The following is an 18,137-nucleotide window of genomic DNA, read 5'->3' as shown; positions in this document are numbered from 1 at the left end:
AACAGAATTAAAATGTCTGAAGGTTTCAATTCTAAGAGAATTTTCCTGCTTGCACTTTTTGTGAGCGAAAATTCCTGTTAGGAATACGCAGAAACAGCAAGTCTTATCCTGCATTCTGTAAAAGAAAGCATGCCATGTGTTATTATTAAGGTACAGACTGCATTTAAAATGTTCTTGTAAGAGTCGATAATTGAAATCCTGTGGGTCACGTTATTTTCACTCAATCATATAGCAAATTGAAATCCTAAATTGATATGAAATGATTTTGATAAAAATCTGAAATTTTTGAAACTGTATTTTGCAAAGTTCATTGATACAGTTTTATATAATCTTTGAATGCACATCTGGCAAGTTATAAAAATCAGCCGTAACGAGGCAAAGCATTGACTCAGTCATTGAAGTGTCTGGACTGCCAACTCTACTACAATATACTTGTAATACCTTACATCATCAATATCACTTTGTGCTTCCCATGTATAGTTTTCCACCTACAAATTGTACAGCTCTACATTGAGATTTAATGAGGAAGGTCACTGATTGACAATGGCAGAACTAGACTCAAAATGTGAATTTTCCCAGATGTAAGATCAGCTTGGCAATGGAGAAGCACGTTAAAGAAAAACATAGCTTGAAATGAAACGAATCAGGCGTATGTACACTTTAGATATTCCTTGGTTACAATACATAGGAAAACTTGCAGACACGATTATATTCCGTGTATGCGATTTTTTCATAATCTGGACTCCTCTTAGGTTAACAATGAACTGACACGATTCTTCTGGTACACACTGTATATGCCATTATATGAGCATTAATGTCTATGTTATGGACATGTGATATTAATGGGGTCTCCATAAACAAGATTATTTCGCCATTAGCATCCCAAATAAGTACTGTTACAGATTATAAATATTCAAGGTACAGGAAAATGAAATTCGAGTACTGTATTGGACAGAAACTGCCAAAAACAATTCATCAAACAGGCCTGATATGAAACTAATGCTAGAGTAGCTGCCTCGCTTCTGTTGATCAATTTTCTGAAGACAAATTCCACTTCTATTCATAAAAATGCCATGTTCGCAAGTTAAGGATGTACGAATGTCTGACAGTCAAAATGTGAAAATTTGAAATGGAACAAACTGATTGTCATTTTATCACATGAAATCTTTGATTTGTGGATGCTTCTGGTGTTTTCACCCATAACACCAAAATAGAAATTCCTAAGTTTATTATTTTTAACAGAGATTGCCAAGGTAACTGACAGTAAGCTACATTCTAAGAATTTTTTTTGTGACATTGACATCACTGTTATTGTCTACAGGTTGCAGATTTTGTTCACTACGCAGTCTTTCATAAGACCAAGAAAGATGGCAAATTTTGTTGGAAGAAGCAAAGTTGTCATTGTTATGTTTGAAATCCAATTATTTTAAGGCAGATCATGTGATTAAAGTTTACATGGGTATACATTAACTGGCTTGTCACTTGGAAGTGTTTTGATATACATCAGTATAAAGTATGCCAAGTACACAAAAATGCAATTTAGATTTACGTCAAACCATATGCACTCTCTCTCAGAAGTGGGTCATGTGAATAGTTTACTGCCTTAACACAATAACCGTATCTGTTATTCTCGACAGGAAAGCTCACAGTCTGCTGGGGAAGTGAAATTCAGAGTTTTTGATCGTGTGATAGTGCAGATCAGTATTGATAAATCAAACATTCAACATCAGAAATTGCAGCTTAAATTGGTCCAGCCTTTGGTGAGTAAAGTGTTAAATCATTTTTAAAAGTTTGCACAATTTCATTAACATGCGATTTTCTGAAATGATAAAGCATTACATTATTGCCCAAACAAGGGATTATAAGCCTTAGGGTAGGTGACAATTTGCCTGACGTAAGGAGGAAAGTTGTTTGGGCTGTTTTTATTACATGCCTCTCTCGCAGTTTTCCCTCCAAATTTTGGGGTTTATATGCAAACAACAGTCATATGCTTTATTTCCATTAAAGACAAAAATCTGTAAAAAAAAATAGACTGATTGCTATCATCAAACGCCACATGCATACATCTACTTCTCTTTCTATGCGGTTTGATTTTTCTTTCATAATTTTGTAAAACACCAGCTAATCATGTAGTTAATTTTTTAAGCCCAAAGTTGTAAAGTTAAAAAAACTTTCTGGTTAGTTTCAGTCAAATGGTGACTATGCGGCCCACACTACATGTACATCACCCACAATTTACCATTGAAACCTATTGGCACGTGGCGTTCAATATGCAAGGCATGTAATAGAGCAAAATGTAAATTAAATGTAGGCTCAACATCAGATGAGAATATCAGTGAAGTTCTTTCCATGATAGAACTACACAAATTTAAACATACATCTATCTGACACCAAAGTATTTTTGCATTCAGGTGGCTGGCTTCAGCGTTTCACCAACTGATCAGTCAAGCAGTTCACCTGGAGGCGAAGAACCGGCAGCAAAGAAAGCCAAACAGAATTAGAGTGGGGACACCTGTTGATTTGCAGTCCACCAAGACAAAATAGCCAACATACCCTCTTTCTAACATTTCAGTAATTGTGACAGATACTGTTGCATTTTTAGAAGTTTTTGTACTAAACGTTCCCGTCATAATTTAGAAGCTTCATTACATCGTAGCCACCCTGTAAGCTGCCTTATTCTGTGAGCTTATCATCCATGGCAACAGGTATTTTCTTCTTCTGTTGTTATTGGCGTAGTCTTGTCTCTACCATGTTCCCCTGTAACTGTTTACTACATCATAAACATACTTAATACATAAGATAGCACTTCTATGACCTGCTGGCTTCCAAAATCTCATTTAAGGTAGATCGTGCCTCGGGGACAGCTATTCGGTCTCTGAAACTTTTACAATTCTTTTCTGATCTACCACTTGTGGGGGTTCATTTTAAAGCTCTTGGACAAAGAAAAATTTTCAGTCTTAGTTTTATGAAAATCCAAAATTTTATTTTTACCCCATAGAGTTAACACAGGGATGGCAGCCATTTTGAATTTCAAAAATCGCAAATTGTTGGGTTATTTGTTTCGCCAATTCAAAAATTTGCGCGATGACCCCTGATTTTTATTGTTGATTTGGTAAGAGAATGACTGAAAGTTTCGTTTAGGAAAGTTTGAGCAAAAGTTTAAGTCTTTCACCATCAAGGCGCATATTACCTTAAATTAATTTTATAGCATCTTACGTTTGCTTTTCATCTTATGTAATAATAAAGTAATTCATACTGCCCCTAGCTGATAAAAGATTGCAAAAGGTGAGCATCTTTTCCTGCAATTATTAAAGTGTAATTTGGTGGAATATAAATTTCTTGCAAAAATGTGGACACTGCCAATGTGCGATGCAGTATTTATACTGAACAGGGGTCGGTAACCTTGCCAAGGTCTATCATGGGCATGTAGTAGGACCTTGGCAAGGTCTCCCATCATATGGCCGTACACAGCAAATTTACCAAAGATCTACTATTGCCATAGATTTCATCTCTCCGTCAACACATACAAATATCTCAAATGATTTTAAATCTGATCACATTCCCTGAAAGTGAGGCCTAAATTCATCTTATTAATACAAAATTAGCACAAAATTGGCTTTATGAGTTTCAGTTCATACTTAACCCTTTCCAGCCTAACCATTATATATGAAGGTAGCCTCTGGTAAGTTAACAGAGAGTCAGACTTCTTTTATATACTTGGAATTTTCTTCTTGAAATGTGAAAACATGTCAACCAACTTTTAAAAATGTCTGTAAAAGATTTGGAAATCTACTGTTATTTCTGTGATTTTAAATAAAAATATGACAAAAGGAAATGTTTATGTTCAGTGATTTATTTCAGTTCTATTCCATGTTTTCAATGGTCATCATACAGGACAAAGTTATCACATGACACATGGTATGCAAAGGCAGTTTACAGAAAAGCAACATGCTGCTATCAACAATTTATGAACAATGGAGAACCACCAGAACTATACAACTCTTTCAACTTTTAATCAGTACATAAAGAACTAATCAGCAGTCATTTTTAAACGTGAAAAAGAAAGATTTGTATAAATAGCATATCTGTCACACAACCACGGGTGTATGTTCAAGAGTCTCAGCTTTCCGGAAAACTTCGAAGCTTCTTGCCAGAGAGAAAATTAAAGGACACCATGTCAACACAGAACACTACAGGAAACTTGAGTCCAGAGCTTGTACTTGTGAACTTTGTTTGCGAAGCATACTCTTCCTAACTACTAGCTTTTTTCTCTTGTTCAATGGCTGGAAGAGGGAAGAAATATTATTCTCAGTGGTGTTGAAAACAGAATCAAATTTCCTAGTTTATGATTTACATATGCACTATCAACCTTGCACAAAGCCCAGTCAAAGGAACTTATCCTGCATACAAATTTTATTGCTACCATACTCAATGTTGAGACATGAACTTTTCATCTAACCTTTGAAAACTACTGGTCAAAGATGCTTATTTTTATTGTGGATTTTGACAGCACTTAAGAAATGAGGAACTCAAATCCACAGAAATGACAACTGTTATTTTGCTATTAATCAGAATTATCCTAACAGAGGAAGCTATTTGTGAATGCAGGGCATGTGATAACAAATTGCATAGTTGATAAATGATGAGATCCTGATCCTTACAAGGATAATAGCTGTAACTTCTGATATTTCCATTACTTTTCGTTCCATAAAATGTGTTTTTAGCTCATATTTGGTATATATAAATACCAAAAAGAGCTTATATGGTGAGTCAATGGCATCTGTATATCTGTACGTATGTATGTTAGTATGTGCAGATGTATCCGCCACATCAAAAACTCCCAAACCGCCGCACCTACCATCGTAGTATTTGGTGTACAGGTAGATCTGGGGGTTGAGATGTGACTTTGTTCAAATGAACATGTCAGTGTCAAAAATATGCAAATGAGGAAAGAAAAGGGGGAAATTCTGCAAATGTTTGGGAGTGGTGGTCTAACTGAAACAGCCTACACAATGAGTCATTTCCTGTCATTGTTCATGAACTGTTACATATTGGCAGACCTGCTCAAACTAAGAGGGACTGTCTTGAAACATTCCTCTGTTATGCGTGTTCCTTAAGTTAACCTCCAGTACCTAAAGTTTCAGACCTTATTTACTTTTGTCATTCTTGTTTTTCTGGTTTAAATATTTCTTGAATGTACTAACTCAAACCAAATATGAGCATACTGTCGTTGATGGTATTTTTTCATGTATCTAATGTTGAACAAAGTATTTGCTTTGCCACAACAATCATTGTCAACACTTTGCAATGTTGTTGTCATATTCTTGTCTGGACCTAAATTTTGTTGTTAGCGATTACATTAGATATACACATTCAGGCTGAGATGACAAGTTGAACAGATATTTTAGCATGATTTTGGAGTACAAGACGACACTTTTCTGATAAGAAGAACAAAAATTGTGAAAAAATGCATCAAAAGTTGTAGCTTTATGGAGCTATATATAACCCAAGTTTTGCAAGTAGCGGAGGGGGCTTGAAAAGAAAGTCAATCACTTCTTTCATCAGGTCATTTTCTTCAATAACCTTTTAGCTTTTGGCAGGCTGGTCACATCTTACTTTGTTGCAAAGGAACATATCACTGGTTTACCCAGTAGTTAAACCAATATTTAACACTTGCAAACAATGCAATAGCACAGTTTAGATGTACCATACCTAATGCAATTTACAATGTAATATTTACTCTATTCTGAAGAATTGCTGTAAGGGGCCGTTGATAATAAAAGCTGACGCACAAGAAACGTAATTCCTTCGTTTTACTTGAAACCCCCTCCCTCCCCCTCAAAACGAAAGTTCTTATGCGAAATCAATTTCATATTATGATGCCGTTTCTGACAAACCCACCCACACGCACCTCTCCGATCCGCACGCCCATAAAAAAATACCGGAAGGGCACATTAATTAATAAACCTCCACTTTACACGTTTCACTTTTTAAGACAGAACATTTTAATGTAATTCGCATGTAGAAAAATGTTTCATGTATATGTTTCAAGTTGAAAAAGCACACAAGTTTTTATTTCACATGTCTTTTCGTTGTCTTTTCTGTCTCCGTATTTTGCACAGTCCCCTGTGGTCTATTCCGCTCTGCGTCTATGGCCCATAGACGTGTGTACATATGCCTGAGAAAAAACGGTTTTTCTCAGTATTTTGTGGTCATTCTGTTCTCGATGAACGTGAAGATAGTTTTGCGTTCTCGCTGCAAAGTCGCACTTTGAAAACAATGGAAAATCGTTATGCGATTTTGACGCACACAAACCGAAATGAGCTTTTACCCCCTCCCCCCCTAAACGAAAGAATTACGTTTGTCATGCGTCAGCTTTAATTATCAACGGTCCCTAACATTGTAACATTGACTCTACAGAAAATTTTGAAAAGTATTTTCAAAAGGTACAGCTATGTCTCTAAGGAAATTGCCATATCTGACATAAGGTGCAACTTTTAGAACTTCTGAAGTAAAACAAAGATACTTACTCTCTTGGCTTGGCAAAGGATTCTTCTCTGATGTCTCAGTTGCCTTTAACTTGGTCTTATCGAAGTCTGACACTTCTGAGAGGTCTGGTTTGTCACCCATTTCAAATAGCAGTTTGCACACCTGAGAGAAGAAAAACTGAAGAAAAGTTTTACATATTAATTATTCTGTTATTCTATATACTTTGACAGAGTCCTATTATTCCTGTACAAAAAAATGTGCCATTATGTCATGACATGTCTTCAAAGATAAAAACCATCATGGGCCATTCACGGCTTTTTGGGCCCTCGTTAGCATGGCAGAAGGGGTCCCTTCCACTGTACTACCTAGGGCCCAAAAAGGCATATACAGTCCATAAACATTACATACCTCAAGTATCAAACATCATGCGCACTATGGGATTCAATGGTAACTTGTTTATGATAAAGTGGTCTGTATCGTCATCAACTGACTGAAACTGACCCAGAACAATCTTCAATTTGACAACTTCAGGTTGTGATCAAAAGTATGACTTAGTTGAACACCATGAGCCTAGGGGAATGCATTAGAAACATGATACGAAAGCAAAAACACAAATATTGCTGTCTATCCATACTTGTGTATACTATACACAAACTTAATGCTTTTTATCATACTTATGTTTGAGGTAAACACATGCCATTTATCAATGCTTTGTTCAGAGTATTACAGAGAACACCACATTAACCCGTCAAGCCATTTAGCAAAATGCCTAGTGAGACAGGGAGTCATTTGGCCAGATAACAAATAAATTGGCGATCAACTTCACTGGTTGGGTACAGCAATTGCAAACACTAAAATCAGCGGGTAATCTCAATCGGTGTCAATTGTGAATTATTCTTCATTCGATTCAGTTTATTTTCTAAGATACACCATGAGAGAAATGGTTTGTACCACTGTGCGATGTTTACGCAGCCTGTAGTATCAGTATCAATTTTATGGCCAGAGTTGGGCTTCCTGCTGACTTTTGTGTTACAATCGCTGTACCAGACCACTGAAGTTGACCGCCAATTTACTTGTTATCTGGCCAAATGACTCTCTGTTTTACAAGGCATTTTGCTAAATGGCTTGATGGGTTAATGTGGCGTTCTCTGTAAGCTTTCATATTTGGACTACAAACTTTGAGTAATTTATAGGTATGCAAACTAACTCATTATGTATATCTCATGATCATCAAACTGCCAGTATGAAGTATGCTGTAGCTTAGAAGTCTGATCACATTCAGTAGATTCACTTTGACATACGGTCTAATTACAGAATTCCATTGAAAAAAATGTGAATAACTATTAATTAGTACTTCAAACTTTTAGCATAAATTAATCATAGAATTTCAAACATTACCAAGAAGTTCAAGCAATTGCAGTACATTCAGTTTTGATGTATGGCATTATTACAGAATTTCTTTAAATATGGAATTAATCAGAATATCAGGCTTATCAAACTTTTTTTGAAAACAAACACTAGGTATCATCAACTAATAGTAGAGGTCCACCTAAAATCAGTGCACTGAATATTGATATATAGCCTAATTACAGAATTTCACTAAATATGGGATGTGCTATTAATTAGAACGTCAGGCTAATCAAACTTTACAACTAACAGGTATGATCAGCTAATAGCAGAGGTCACATTAAATTAAGTGCACTGATTATTGATATAGAGTCTACTTGCAAGAATTCATTAAATATGCAAACAAGCTTGTAATAAGAATCGCATGCTCAAAAAACCTTTCAAGACAATGAGACCTCCGTAAGACCAATGAATAGCAGAGGTAGTCCAAATCAGTGCACTCAGTGTTGATATATAGCCTTATTACAGAAATTCATTAAATATACAAATGAGCTGGTAATAAAAACTCATGTTTATACTACACTATATAGCAGAGGTCCAGTCAAAATCCGTGCTATCAGTATTGATATGGCCTCAGTATTGATATGGACAAAATCTCATTGAATATGCAAATGTTGCTTAAAATCCGAGAGCCACATCCATCAAATTTTCGGCAGTCAGACCATGAGTACCTGTATAGTTTCATCATATTTTGTAGAGTAATTTTAGAGGTATAGACAACGAAACAAATTCTTGAATTATGCAAATAACCATCAATCTTGCATACCATATACATCAAATCTAATCAGATCTAAATCTTCCCTTTTATAGGATGGTATGTACCTGCATGACATTCTGCCCAGTGGTTTTTAACTTGCGACTGGAGCAAAATCCATCTACAAACAGACTGATGGATATACATGTCACGGACACTGTGGCAACAGACACTGCACAGCACAATAAATTGCCCAGAATTCCATTACATTTGTACCAATGAAGGTTGCAGTAATCATAGACAATAGAAGCGAGGGACATGTAACTGGCAGTATTTTGGCCATTTCCTGTGAAACAAACCTGGTTATTATCTCGATCAAGAGAGGCTTTCTCATTCACGGGTCTCTAAAACACATCAATTAACGAGCTTAAAGTGTAATGCAGGTAACTCACATCTTCCTGTTAACGTAGTATCGCATACCTTCTCACGTTGCTTAACTCTACATTATGCAAATATGCCAAATTCACGCAGTAACAGGATTTTCTGTATACACTTTTTGTTTACAGATTATAAATATGGATTAAGATTTTTCGATTCCATGATGATTAAGCCATGGACGTAATTACGTCCATGATTATACAGACTGGGTTCAAGTCTGTGATTTGAGAATGTTTGAGTGAGCTGAACGTGATGATTCGTGTTCTGTTTTCATGTGCAACGCATGAGTGGGGTGAACGCTATACAAGCGGTTTCTCTCGGAATTACAGACTTGGCTTTCTTGCACGATCTGCATTGCTATAAATTATTGATGAGATGTTTGTATTTACTGATCTTTTATTCATAAGATGACATCATCGTATTTGGCATACAGGAAGGAGTTACCTTGATCCCCAAGAGATGTGCACAAAACTCACATGGCGTTATTGATAAAATGTTGAGTGCGATCACTCCCACCAAAGTCAGCACGGCCTCTGTTCATCACCAAATTAATCAAACCAGCCTTCCACTACGTAAGTCAAATCAACTTTCTGGTTGCCGATGTTGCCTACACAGCTTTCAGTCTGTCTGTCCAGTCCTCTTACGTTCAACTTTTTGGCTAGCTCTGCGTGGCAGGGCTGTGTGTTACCGGCGTTATATGGCCTCCCACCGGAGCCCTGCCATGCAGAGCTACTTCTGGGCTTGCTCCTTCATTATCCGGAGATTTCAATAAGTACAGTTTTAGCCTGTTCCATGTGTCAAGGTTATGATTTGCCGGAAAATTGTAACCTGCACTTGGGCAAATAGTTCCTCGCTGGGGCTAAAATATATATCACAATTTTATAGATTATGAGAATGGCCGAAGCGTAATTGTACTGTCTGCCTTAAGAATCCTCAGAGATTGGACTGCTAAGCCAGTGTGGTAGTAGAGCTTGGCCAGCCATGTTTTAGTTTCTACTGAGCATGCTCACGGAAAGTATACTTAACCAATTAAATGGTGGATACTATACTGCTAGGTCTCAATAACAGAGTATAATCATTATACTAAATAGCAAGAATTGTAGGACTTTCCATTTGAGTGTAAGAACAGCTTGCATCCTATTGCAAATATGTAATTTATGTGACATTTCAACACAGGCAACTTTGTGTACATGTTGTCAGCTTTCCATGGGTTGTGCTAAACTAGATTACTCACAATACAAAACTTTACATATTTAGGCAATTTTGCCTTGAGCTTAAATCATTGTAATTGTCTCAACAAGAATTCTGTCTCAATATCAACAGATTGTATGGTTCTCTAAAACCTGTTTCAGACTACAATTATAGTAAATTAAAATTACAATCAGATTTCGATAGGTGCTTTTAACAGCTTGTGCAATTGCCACATTTTTCACAAAAATTGAACTGCGGAAATTTTGATAATCAGCCTAATTTCAGGCAATATGTACACCTTGCTATTCTGACTATTGCCCACTATGAGCAGGATCTCCTGTACTCTAAACAGTTTGAAACGGAACACTCATCGCCCAATTCAGAAACTCTCCAGAAAATAGGGACATTTACCATCCAAACTCTTACAAAATGCAGCTGCAACATGGTTCTTTATCAAACCATGAACTGAATGTATGTGAATGCAGTGGTAATTGAGTCCGGTTTATGGGAACTTCACTTATCGGGTTGGATTTCCACCATCTGACTACTTCATTGACGCCCGATGTGCACCAGCATTCAAACATACCTGCCCTAAAGACTTGTTTCATGAAGAAAATATTAGTCTTGCAAAATCTTTCAAACAATACTTGCAACCTCAGACCGAAAGCAAAACCATATGTGGATCAACAGGAAAACAATGCATACCATTTGAAGTTAAAAAATATATCAAGCCAGGAGAACACACACTCAAAGCAGAAGATCAAGACCAAGGTTTAAAAAGCTGCTTCCTCCTGCTTGGGTGTCAGAAAAATCTTTTAAGGCTTGAGCAATGTGAAATGCCAAAGACATTAGGGAGTTTGCTCTCTACATGATATCCTAAAACCACTAGTTTCAGTAGTAATGCAAAAATTTAACCAAACTGCTTTGTACTTTTCAATTTTTGTCAGTTGCCTATACTCTTTCAAGACTAGGTTTTCACACGAGCAGCAGTAAAAATCCAGTTTGTAAAATTCTAACTTCTATACAGGAATTTCTTTTTTCTTCATTTTCACAAAGATTTTGTTTAAAGTTGGTCTTGATATTTAAAAAATCCACAATCTATATTCAATCTATCGATGGCCGTTGGAGAAATTTGTCATCAAATGGAACTTGCGGTGACTAGTTAGGCAAAAGCAGCAATCCTTACTTATTCAATCTGGCAATTGTGCACTACAACCCTACAACCCCAAAAAGAAGTATGATATCATAGTTGGCAGGGGACGGAAATTTAAAATCACACAGTACATTTGGGCATTCTCAAGACAGTAACAAAACACCACAAAAGGTTAGTGTAAAGTTCAGTTTATTCAACTACTCTACATGCAATTCTCTACACTTCACCTTGAATTACAGATTTACTACATTGTGACTACTGACGATGTTCCCCTGCTAAACTGTTCAAATTTCCTTCTACAAAACCATATGCTTGAAAAGTACATCCTCAAAAGACAAAATTGAAGTTTTGCATGATTTGACTAGGTCAGATTCACTGGTCTCTTCAACTCGCTACATATACATATTCAGAGTCCTTGATAGGATTCTTGTGCTCTTCAAACTCTTCATGGGAAGAAGTGGGCAGCCACAACATGATTGTCTTTCACTCACAAGTCATGTTGGCAATCATGTTAGCAAGTATTTCAGGTTCGAAGATCACATTGTCAACTCACAGCTTTGCGTTTTGGCAGGTCCTACATTCACAGGCTCCAATCTACTCCATGTAACAGGCATTGTTATTATATCCAGCCACTCGAATCTTCCCGACAAGTAAATATCTTAGCTTTAGGATATCCAGTTACTCTTACTTCAGTGGTTTGGTCCACTCTGGAAAAGCTCTAACAGAAGATGATCTTGCATAATCCACAAAGTTGCATACAAAAAGTTGAGGACCCGGGCAGACAATAGGGGCATGATTCTAACGTTGGTACACATACGAAACAAAACTACAAAACTTACGAAAAATTTGGATTTTTATACTTTGGTTATTACTGCATAAGAGATGTATAAATGAAGCAATGTCTTGGATGGATATGGGGAACAGATGCCTATCTAACTAGAACTCTTTTCTTGATCAATCGCTGTAAGAAAAAAAAACAAAATTATGAGTTAGTTTTAAATCTAGATATATCCAAATTTAACTAATACTAATAATAGTAAAAGCAGTACCTGTATGTAGCATATGATCACACACAATATTATCACGCTGACATTCACAGAATAGCCAAGTTATATAAGAGTGCAACAAGTTTAGGTACATCACGTTTGTATTCTTTTGCAGTTTGCACATTTTTCTCACCAAGTTTCAGGGAAGCAGTAAAATTAAGAGAGACTAGTTTACTTACTTTCTTTTGTAGGCAGGGTATTTTTCTCTTGTGTTTCAGTCTTTTTCAATTTTGATTTGTCGAATTTCGTGACTTCGGAAATGTCTGGCTTGTCACCCATTTTTCTCTCCAATAAAAGAGGCACTGAAACCAACTAAAAATGAAAAACATTACAGTACATTAGAATAAGTATTCCATTTCAGTCAAGTTAAAATGTTATCTGAGCTCTTCAATGCCTTCTCTTGTACCTTGTTTTTTTAAATATTGGTTTTAAGAGGTGGACATCTGTCTATATGGTGATGGACTTCACTACACAAAACTGCCAGTCCCTTTATACCCACTTCAGACAAATCGCAGGGAACTCCACGTCCAGTTGATTTGTCATAGCTAAATACAAAAGTAGTGAGACTTGTACATGCTCAGAATTTTTATCTAAACTGTGAAGGCAGAAAAAGCATAAAAGTAGGTTGTCAACAGTCTAAACAACACAAAAGACTGAGCATTATTTGTTTTGTAATCTCATCAACCAAGTAAACTAAAGCAACCATGGCGTGAAGCATGCTTTTACAGTAGTTCTCAGTCCATTCACTTGTTTGTTCCTTCCAACCTTTGACAATCTTTTTCGTAGTAGAACATATAGGCAGTGTACTCAATATCACTGCACCTAACATATTGATATTGCTTTTTCCATACAAAAATGGAAATGTAAATACACCTACTTATGCATAAGTACGTTCTACATACAGAAAACTAACTGTCTTCTTACCTACATAATGAACTGACATCAAATCATGGCTATCTTGAAATCTTCATTATCCTAACTTCAAAATGACGCCTGACTGCTACCTACAATACTGACTCCTACACTTGGTTTTAACTTCCTGAATCCTTGCCTGCTGAAGTCCTGTTTGACTATAGTCAACTTTTACCTCGATATATGCTTTTTCAGACAAAGAATTTATCTTTGCTGCAGATGTACAAATAAATACTTTGATCTTATTGCTAAAATACCTTTTCATAAGATACAGCACAAACATAAAAGATGAAACACTACAACACGAAAAATAATTCTCTGACATACATAAAAAGGCCTGTTGATAACCTAATCCAACATCCATGTTATGATTTGTCACTCTGCCGTTGCATGGAGTGTATCAGTTTGGTGCCGATACACATAAACAATGACTAAAGAGTTAGTTGCCACTTGAGTTACTGTTTAGTTAATAAGGTACCGTCTCAGATTGTCGCAGAAGTCCAAAAAGCGAAATTCATTCGTTTAGGGGGGGGGAGGGGGTTTGACCTCCATTCAATTAGTGAACTTCACTTTCGCACTTTTATTTTGTGATCACAAGTTTCGTGTGTTTATTTTAAATTAAAGAAAAACTGCACACTCGTGCCAACAAATTTGTAACTGTTTCCATCTCGTTCGTGCCCCAAACACAATTTACCGATAGTAACATTGTATCCTAAACCTTTCATTCTTCAAATTATACAAAGACAAAAAGTATCATTTTTCAATGTGCTATTTATAAGCGTCTGCTCTAACTACTAGATGTCTTTATTCTCACTTGTTATGCACCTGGTCATAGTCGTTTTAATATGATTGAACATGCCTGGGCCCCCTTGTCAGAGTTTCTCGCTTATTTACCGCCCCTACCAAGTAGAAATTGCGTGTTCACAAAGACAGCACAACAAATGCAAAAAGGGAAAGTAAAATAAAATGAAACTTTAGTACTCAAATCTGATCGATTACTTTAATTGAAATGTGGCAAGGGGAATACGTCTTTAGTAGCTATAGCAAAATGTAACATTGTATTCTCAGGCAGATATGAACATTTCGCACTTTTGAAGTTTCGTTTAGGGGGAGGGGGAGGGGGTTTTGATCTAAACGAAGGAATTTCGTTTCTTGAACTTCTGCGACGACAATCTGAGACGGTCCCTAAACCTGTTAACAACACTGACAACTTATCTAGATAAGTTTAAAAGCATAATCTACGCTTTCGCATATTCTTGAAAACAAGAACAAAGATGGAAGTGTCATCTGCAACCTAGATTAAGTTCAGCAGAGAAATTCCTCCATTTTTTAAAGTCATATACTGGTCCCACCCTAAGCAACATCAAAATGGTCTTCACTCTCTTAATATCATGGAATTCATTTTCCTCCATTAGATTTGAGTATAAAATCTGGCAATATACCTACATAAATACTTGAAATCCACCTGGTATCATTTTAAGTTATTGCCAAAACATTTTGAAAACTCCCACAACAAACAGTTTGAACAACGCTAGGATCCAATATACATCCCAAAATGAAACTCACAAAAAAGAATGAATTGGCTTATGAAGAATAAATGGTTTGTGCCTTTAATCCCATTTGAAGAGATTTAAGATTTGAACTGTTCACATGGTTTACTGTTCTTAGGGTCAAGTTATAATTACTGCAATGAGACGAAATGTAACAAAATTTGTTCTGGAACTAAACCAGTAGTTGGCAAATATGAAAGTGACTAAAACAGCTATTTATCAATTGAGTGACAAAAATAAGAAAGTATTGTGCAAATTTCATCATTTACACCAAATAGAAGGTAGTTGGTCCTAAGAGCCTGTAAACTATATTTGAAAGCCAATTTTTAATCAAAAATCAAATCAACCCAAAAATTCAAATAAGGTTATTTCATAATTTTCACAAATCAAAATTATGCCACCTCTAGAAACCTGTCAATAACCTTTGAAAGCTATCAATCCAGCAGTTTTTGAGAATGTTTTGACCAAAAGAGAGGAAATTATATACGCCTAAAATATTTACACATCTAAATGTCAACATTCTTTGGACATACGGATATTATGGCCTTATAAACCCATAACCCTTATCATGCCAAGGTTCATATGTCATCATCAGGTAAAGTTGGTTAAAACCAGCAAGAAAAAAAAGTCCAATGTATTGGATTTTAACACATGCGATCCAGTGGCCAATAGAGCTGCCCTGTGGTATGTAGAGAACAACTAATTGTGACAAATGTGTTGATTAAGAACGTAATTGTTGATTTCAGAGAAGAATATATGTGATCCAAAGTTGGGAAAATGCCCCCCCCCCCCCCCCCCCCCCCCCCACATGTATGTCTTTCATTTGTACAAGCACTGTGAATCAGACAAGATGGTCTCATTTTCATATCGAAACTTGGTGGGAAAATGTTGTTCTGACTACATGGAATGATATGGACTGGAATGAAAACTTCCGGTAAATGTAAAATGGACTACCATCTTGGACCAGGGCTAGCGTTACACATCCACACATGGAAATCCGGGCAGACTGATTTAAAGTCAGTCCTACAACCCCTCCCAGCTGGGACAAAATTAGTCCAAACTAGGCCAACACCAAGGGTTCAGACAGTGTAAAGGTTGCATTAGTTGAGCAACACAACTTTGTGTGAACAGGGTGAAAGTAACATGATGGAAATTATTAAAATCTACAAAAAATCAGAACTCTATCATCTTATTAATTATCCAATTTATAAATAGTTTAACCCTTTTCCTGCCAAGTCAATATTTCACCACCAGGTAAAATTGGTTAAAATTAATGAAACACAACATATTCCATAATACTGTACATTTGAAAGGTGTTGAAAACATAAATAATGTAAACTTGATTGTTTTGGACTAAAGATGCTTTAACAGACCAAGCTAAGTGGGTGAAAATACGTCATGTTTTGGCTCAATACCGCTTTTTACTGACTTGGCTGATGGAGATGCGATACTGTCTGGCAGGAAAAGGGATATTATTGACCATAGATTTTCTCTTGCAACTACAGCGTTGTGAATTCCTTCATAATCACTCCAAGTTTAGCACCCAACCAAACATCATCAATAGTTTCTGATCGCTAAAAATTACACAAGGGAAAAGTGGAATTTCTTTACCCAGAAACCTATACCTAAAACACAACATTTATCTCTTATCACAAGGTATTTTCATGCTTATTTTTCATTCAAAGTTAAAATTCAGCATTATGGCTTTGGTTTGGGGATACAGGTAAATGTTGTGGGAACCCCCTTAACCATTTTTGTCCCCCCCCCCCCCAATACTGATTGCATAGTTAAATAATTGGGGGAAACCCCAGGAACATGAACCCCAGTAAAATTTATCAGCATGCTGACCTTGACAAAAACTGACATTTTGCCACTCCCTGCAAGCTACATAAGTAAAGATTTTCAGAATTAAACAGATTGTGAAAAGAAAACTTGTATCCCTTGAATGAACTATTGTCCTTTGACATAAAAAAACCTCTCCCATAGTCAACACTTTCTAAAGACGCTTAAAATTTTTCTTCCTGCAGAAAGCCTTTTCATTCTCCTATCACCCTAAGTGCCACTGTGGATTAAATCGTGATATAGGTACATCCAAGTTATTTGTTCAAGTTGATGACTCGTGTGGACAAAACTTGTCAAAACTATCAGCAGAAAACATGCATAGTGACACAATTGAAAATGTCCAATATGCTTGATATTAAATATATGTGAAAATTTTCGAGGAACTTGGGTCTGAATCTCTACACGTACAGGCCTGGTTGAATTATTCATGGCCTAGTCTCCCCCCCCCCCCCCCCCCCCCCCCCCCCCCCCGAACACGTGCATCAATATGAATATGAATTTCTATGGGAGGGGCAGTAATTTAAACAAATTCTTTACGAAACTCTTTAGTATGTTGTTCCAGTTTTCCCCTTTACCCTGGACGGACGTTAGGAGTGTTTGTGTTGTAAAAATGTAATTATATAAAGGAAGGAAAGAATGGGAAGAAAATTCTGTGCACAGGTCTCATTCATAGGTTAGACCACGGTCCCACCTTGCTGCGACAACCCTGTATAACCCGATAAAATATCCGAATTTGAAAGATTGCTGTACTTCCCAATTGATAAAAAAATACGGAAGAGGTAGAACAAAATGTACTTCCTCATTGAGAAGCCTGAAGTGAATGTTGTACTGCCCTTGCGATGGAAATTGGTATTTCAGCGCGAAAATAGCATCATAAGAGAACAAATTCACGTTTTAAGTAGGCTTTCGTGACAGAAACATTAGTCATATTTTGTTTCCGAACGTCATATTATCTTTTTCTATCAAAATTCTGAAAGTTTCTGTGAGATTTTTGGAAAAATCACCGAGAAATGAATATTGTGATTTTGAAGTTCGCGTGCGTGTCAGTCACTTGCGCTTTCAGTAAATACCGATGGGCGTCTCCTATTTTACACCATGATATATATGTACATGTTACAAATTTGAAAGAAGTCAATTATTTAAATTTACTGAATGAACAGAAACACACCTATGAAAGGACTGTTTCAGATACTTACAATTAGTGCTGTCGAGCGAAGACTTTGCTGACACTTTGGGGTGGATTGTCCGGCGCTTAAATGGCAGTCCGAAATAAAGTACGGTAGGGCTGGTCTCAGTCTTTTTGTCGCAGACCGAGCTTGCCATATAAGGAATGACATCATTTTGGGCCAATCAGATTACAGAAAATGTCGATTTACTTTTATAAGTCCGCTCATAATGTAAATCTCTCCTTATTC

At 36.5% G+C, this 18,137-nt stretch overlaps 1 protein-coding gene and 1 long non-coding RNA gene across 2 annotated transcripts in view; one reads left to right on the top strand and one right to left on the bottom strand.

The window, feature by feature from the left end:
• Positions 1-3,835, top strand: part of LOC139131121 (exosome complex exonuclease RRP44-like) — a 73,408-nt gene extending 69,573 nt beyond the window's left edge. Inside the window, exons 21-22 of the mRNA XM_070697069.1 lie at positions 1,638-1,760; positions 2,412-3,835. Coding sequence (XP_070553170.1) covers positions 1,638-1,760; positions 2,412-2,501 — 213 coding nt within the window. The 3' untranslated portion in view covers positions 2,502-3,835. The remainder of the gene's footprint in view (positions 1-1,637; positions 1,761-2,411) is intronic.
• Positions 3,836-3,837: 2 nt separating this feature from the next.
• Positions 3,838-18,044, bottom strand: LOC139131123 (uncharacterized). Its single transcript, XR_011552053.1, has 3 exons — positions 17,919-18,044; positions 6,531-6,666; positions 3,838-4,283 (listed from the first exon to the last, which is right to left on the bottom strand). It is a non-coding gene; the product is annotated as an uncharacterized lncRNA (long non-coding RNA).
• Positions 18,045-18,137: the final 93 nt, after the last annotated feature.

The sequence above is a fragment of the Ptychodera flava genome, chromosome 4, assembly GCF_041260155.1.
Source record: "Ptychodera flava strain L36383 chromosome 4, AS_Pfla_20210202, whole genome shotgun sequence".
In the NCBI taxonomy this organism is placed as follows: domain Eukaryota; kingdom Metazoa; phylum Hemichordata; class Enteropneusta; family Ptychoderidae; genus Ptychodera; species Ptychodera flava.
Note: the sequence above shows the minus strand (reverse complement) of the source record. Positions and strands in the feature narration are given on the sequence as shown.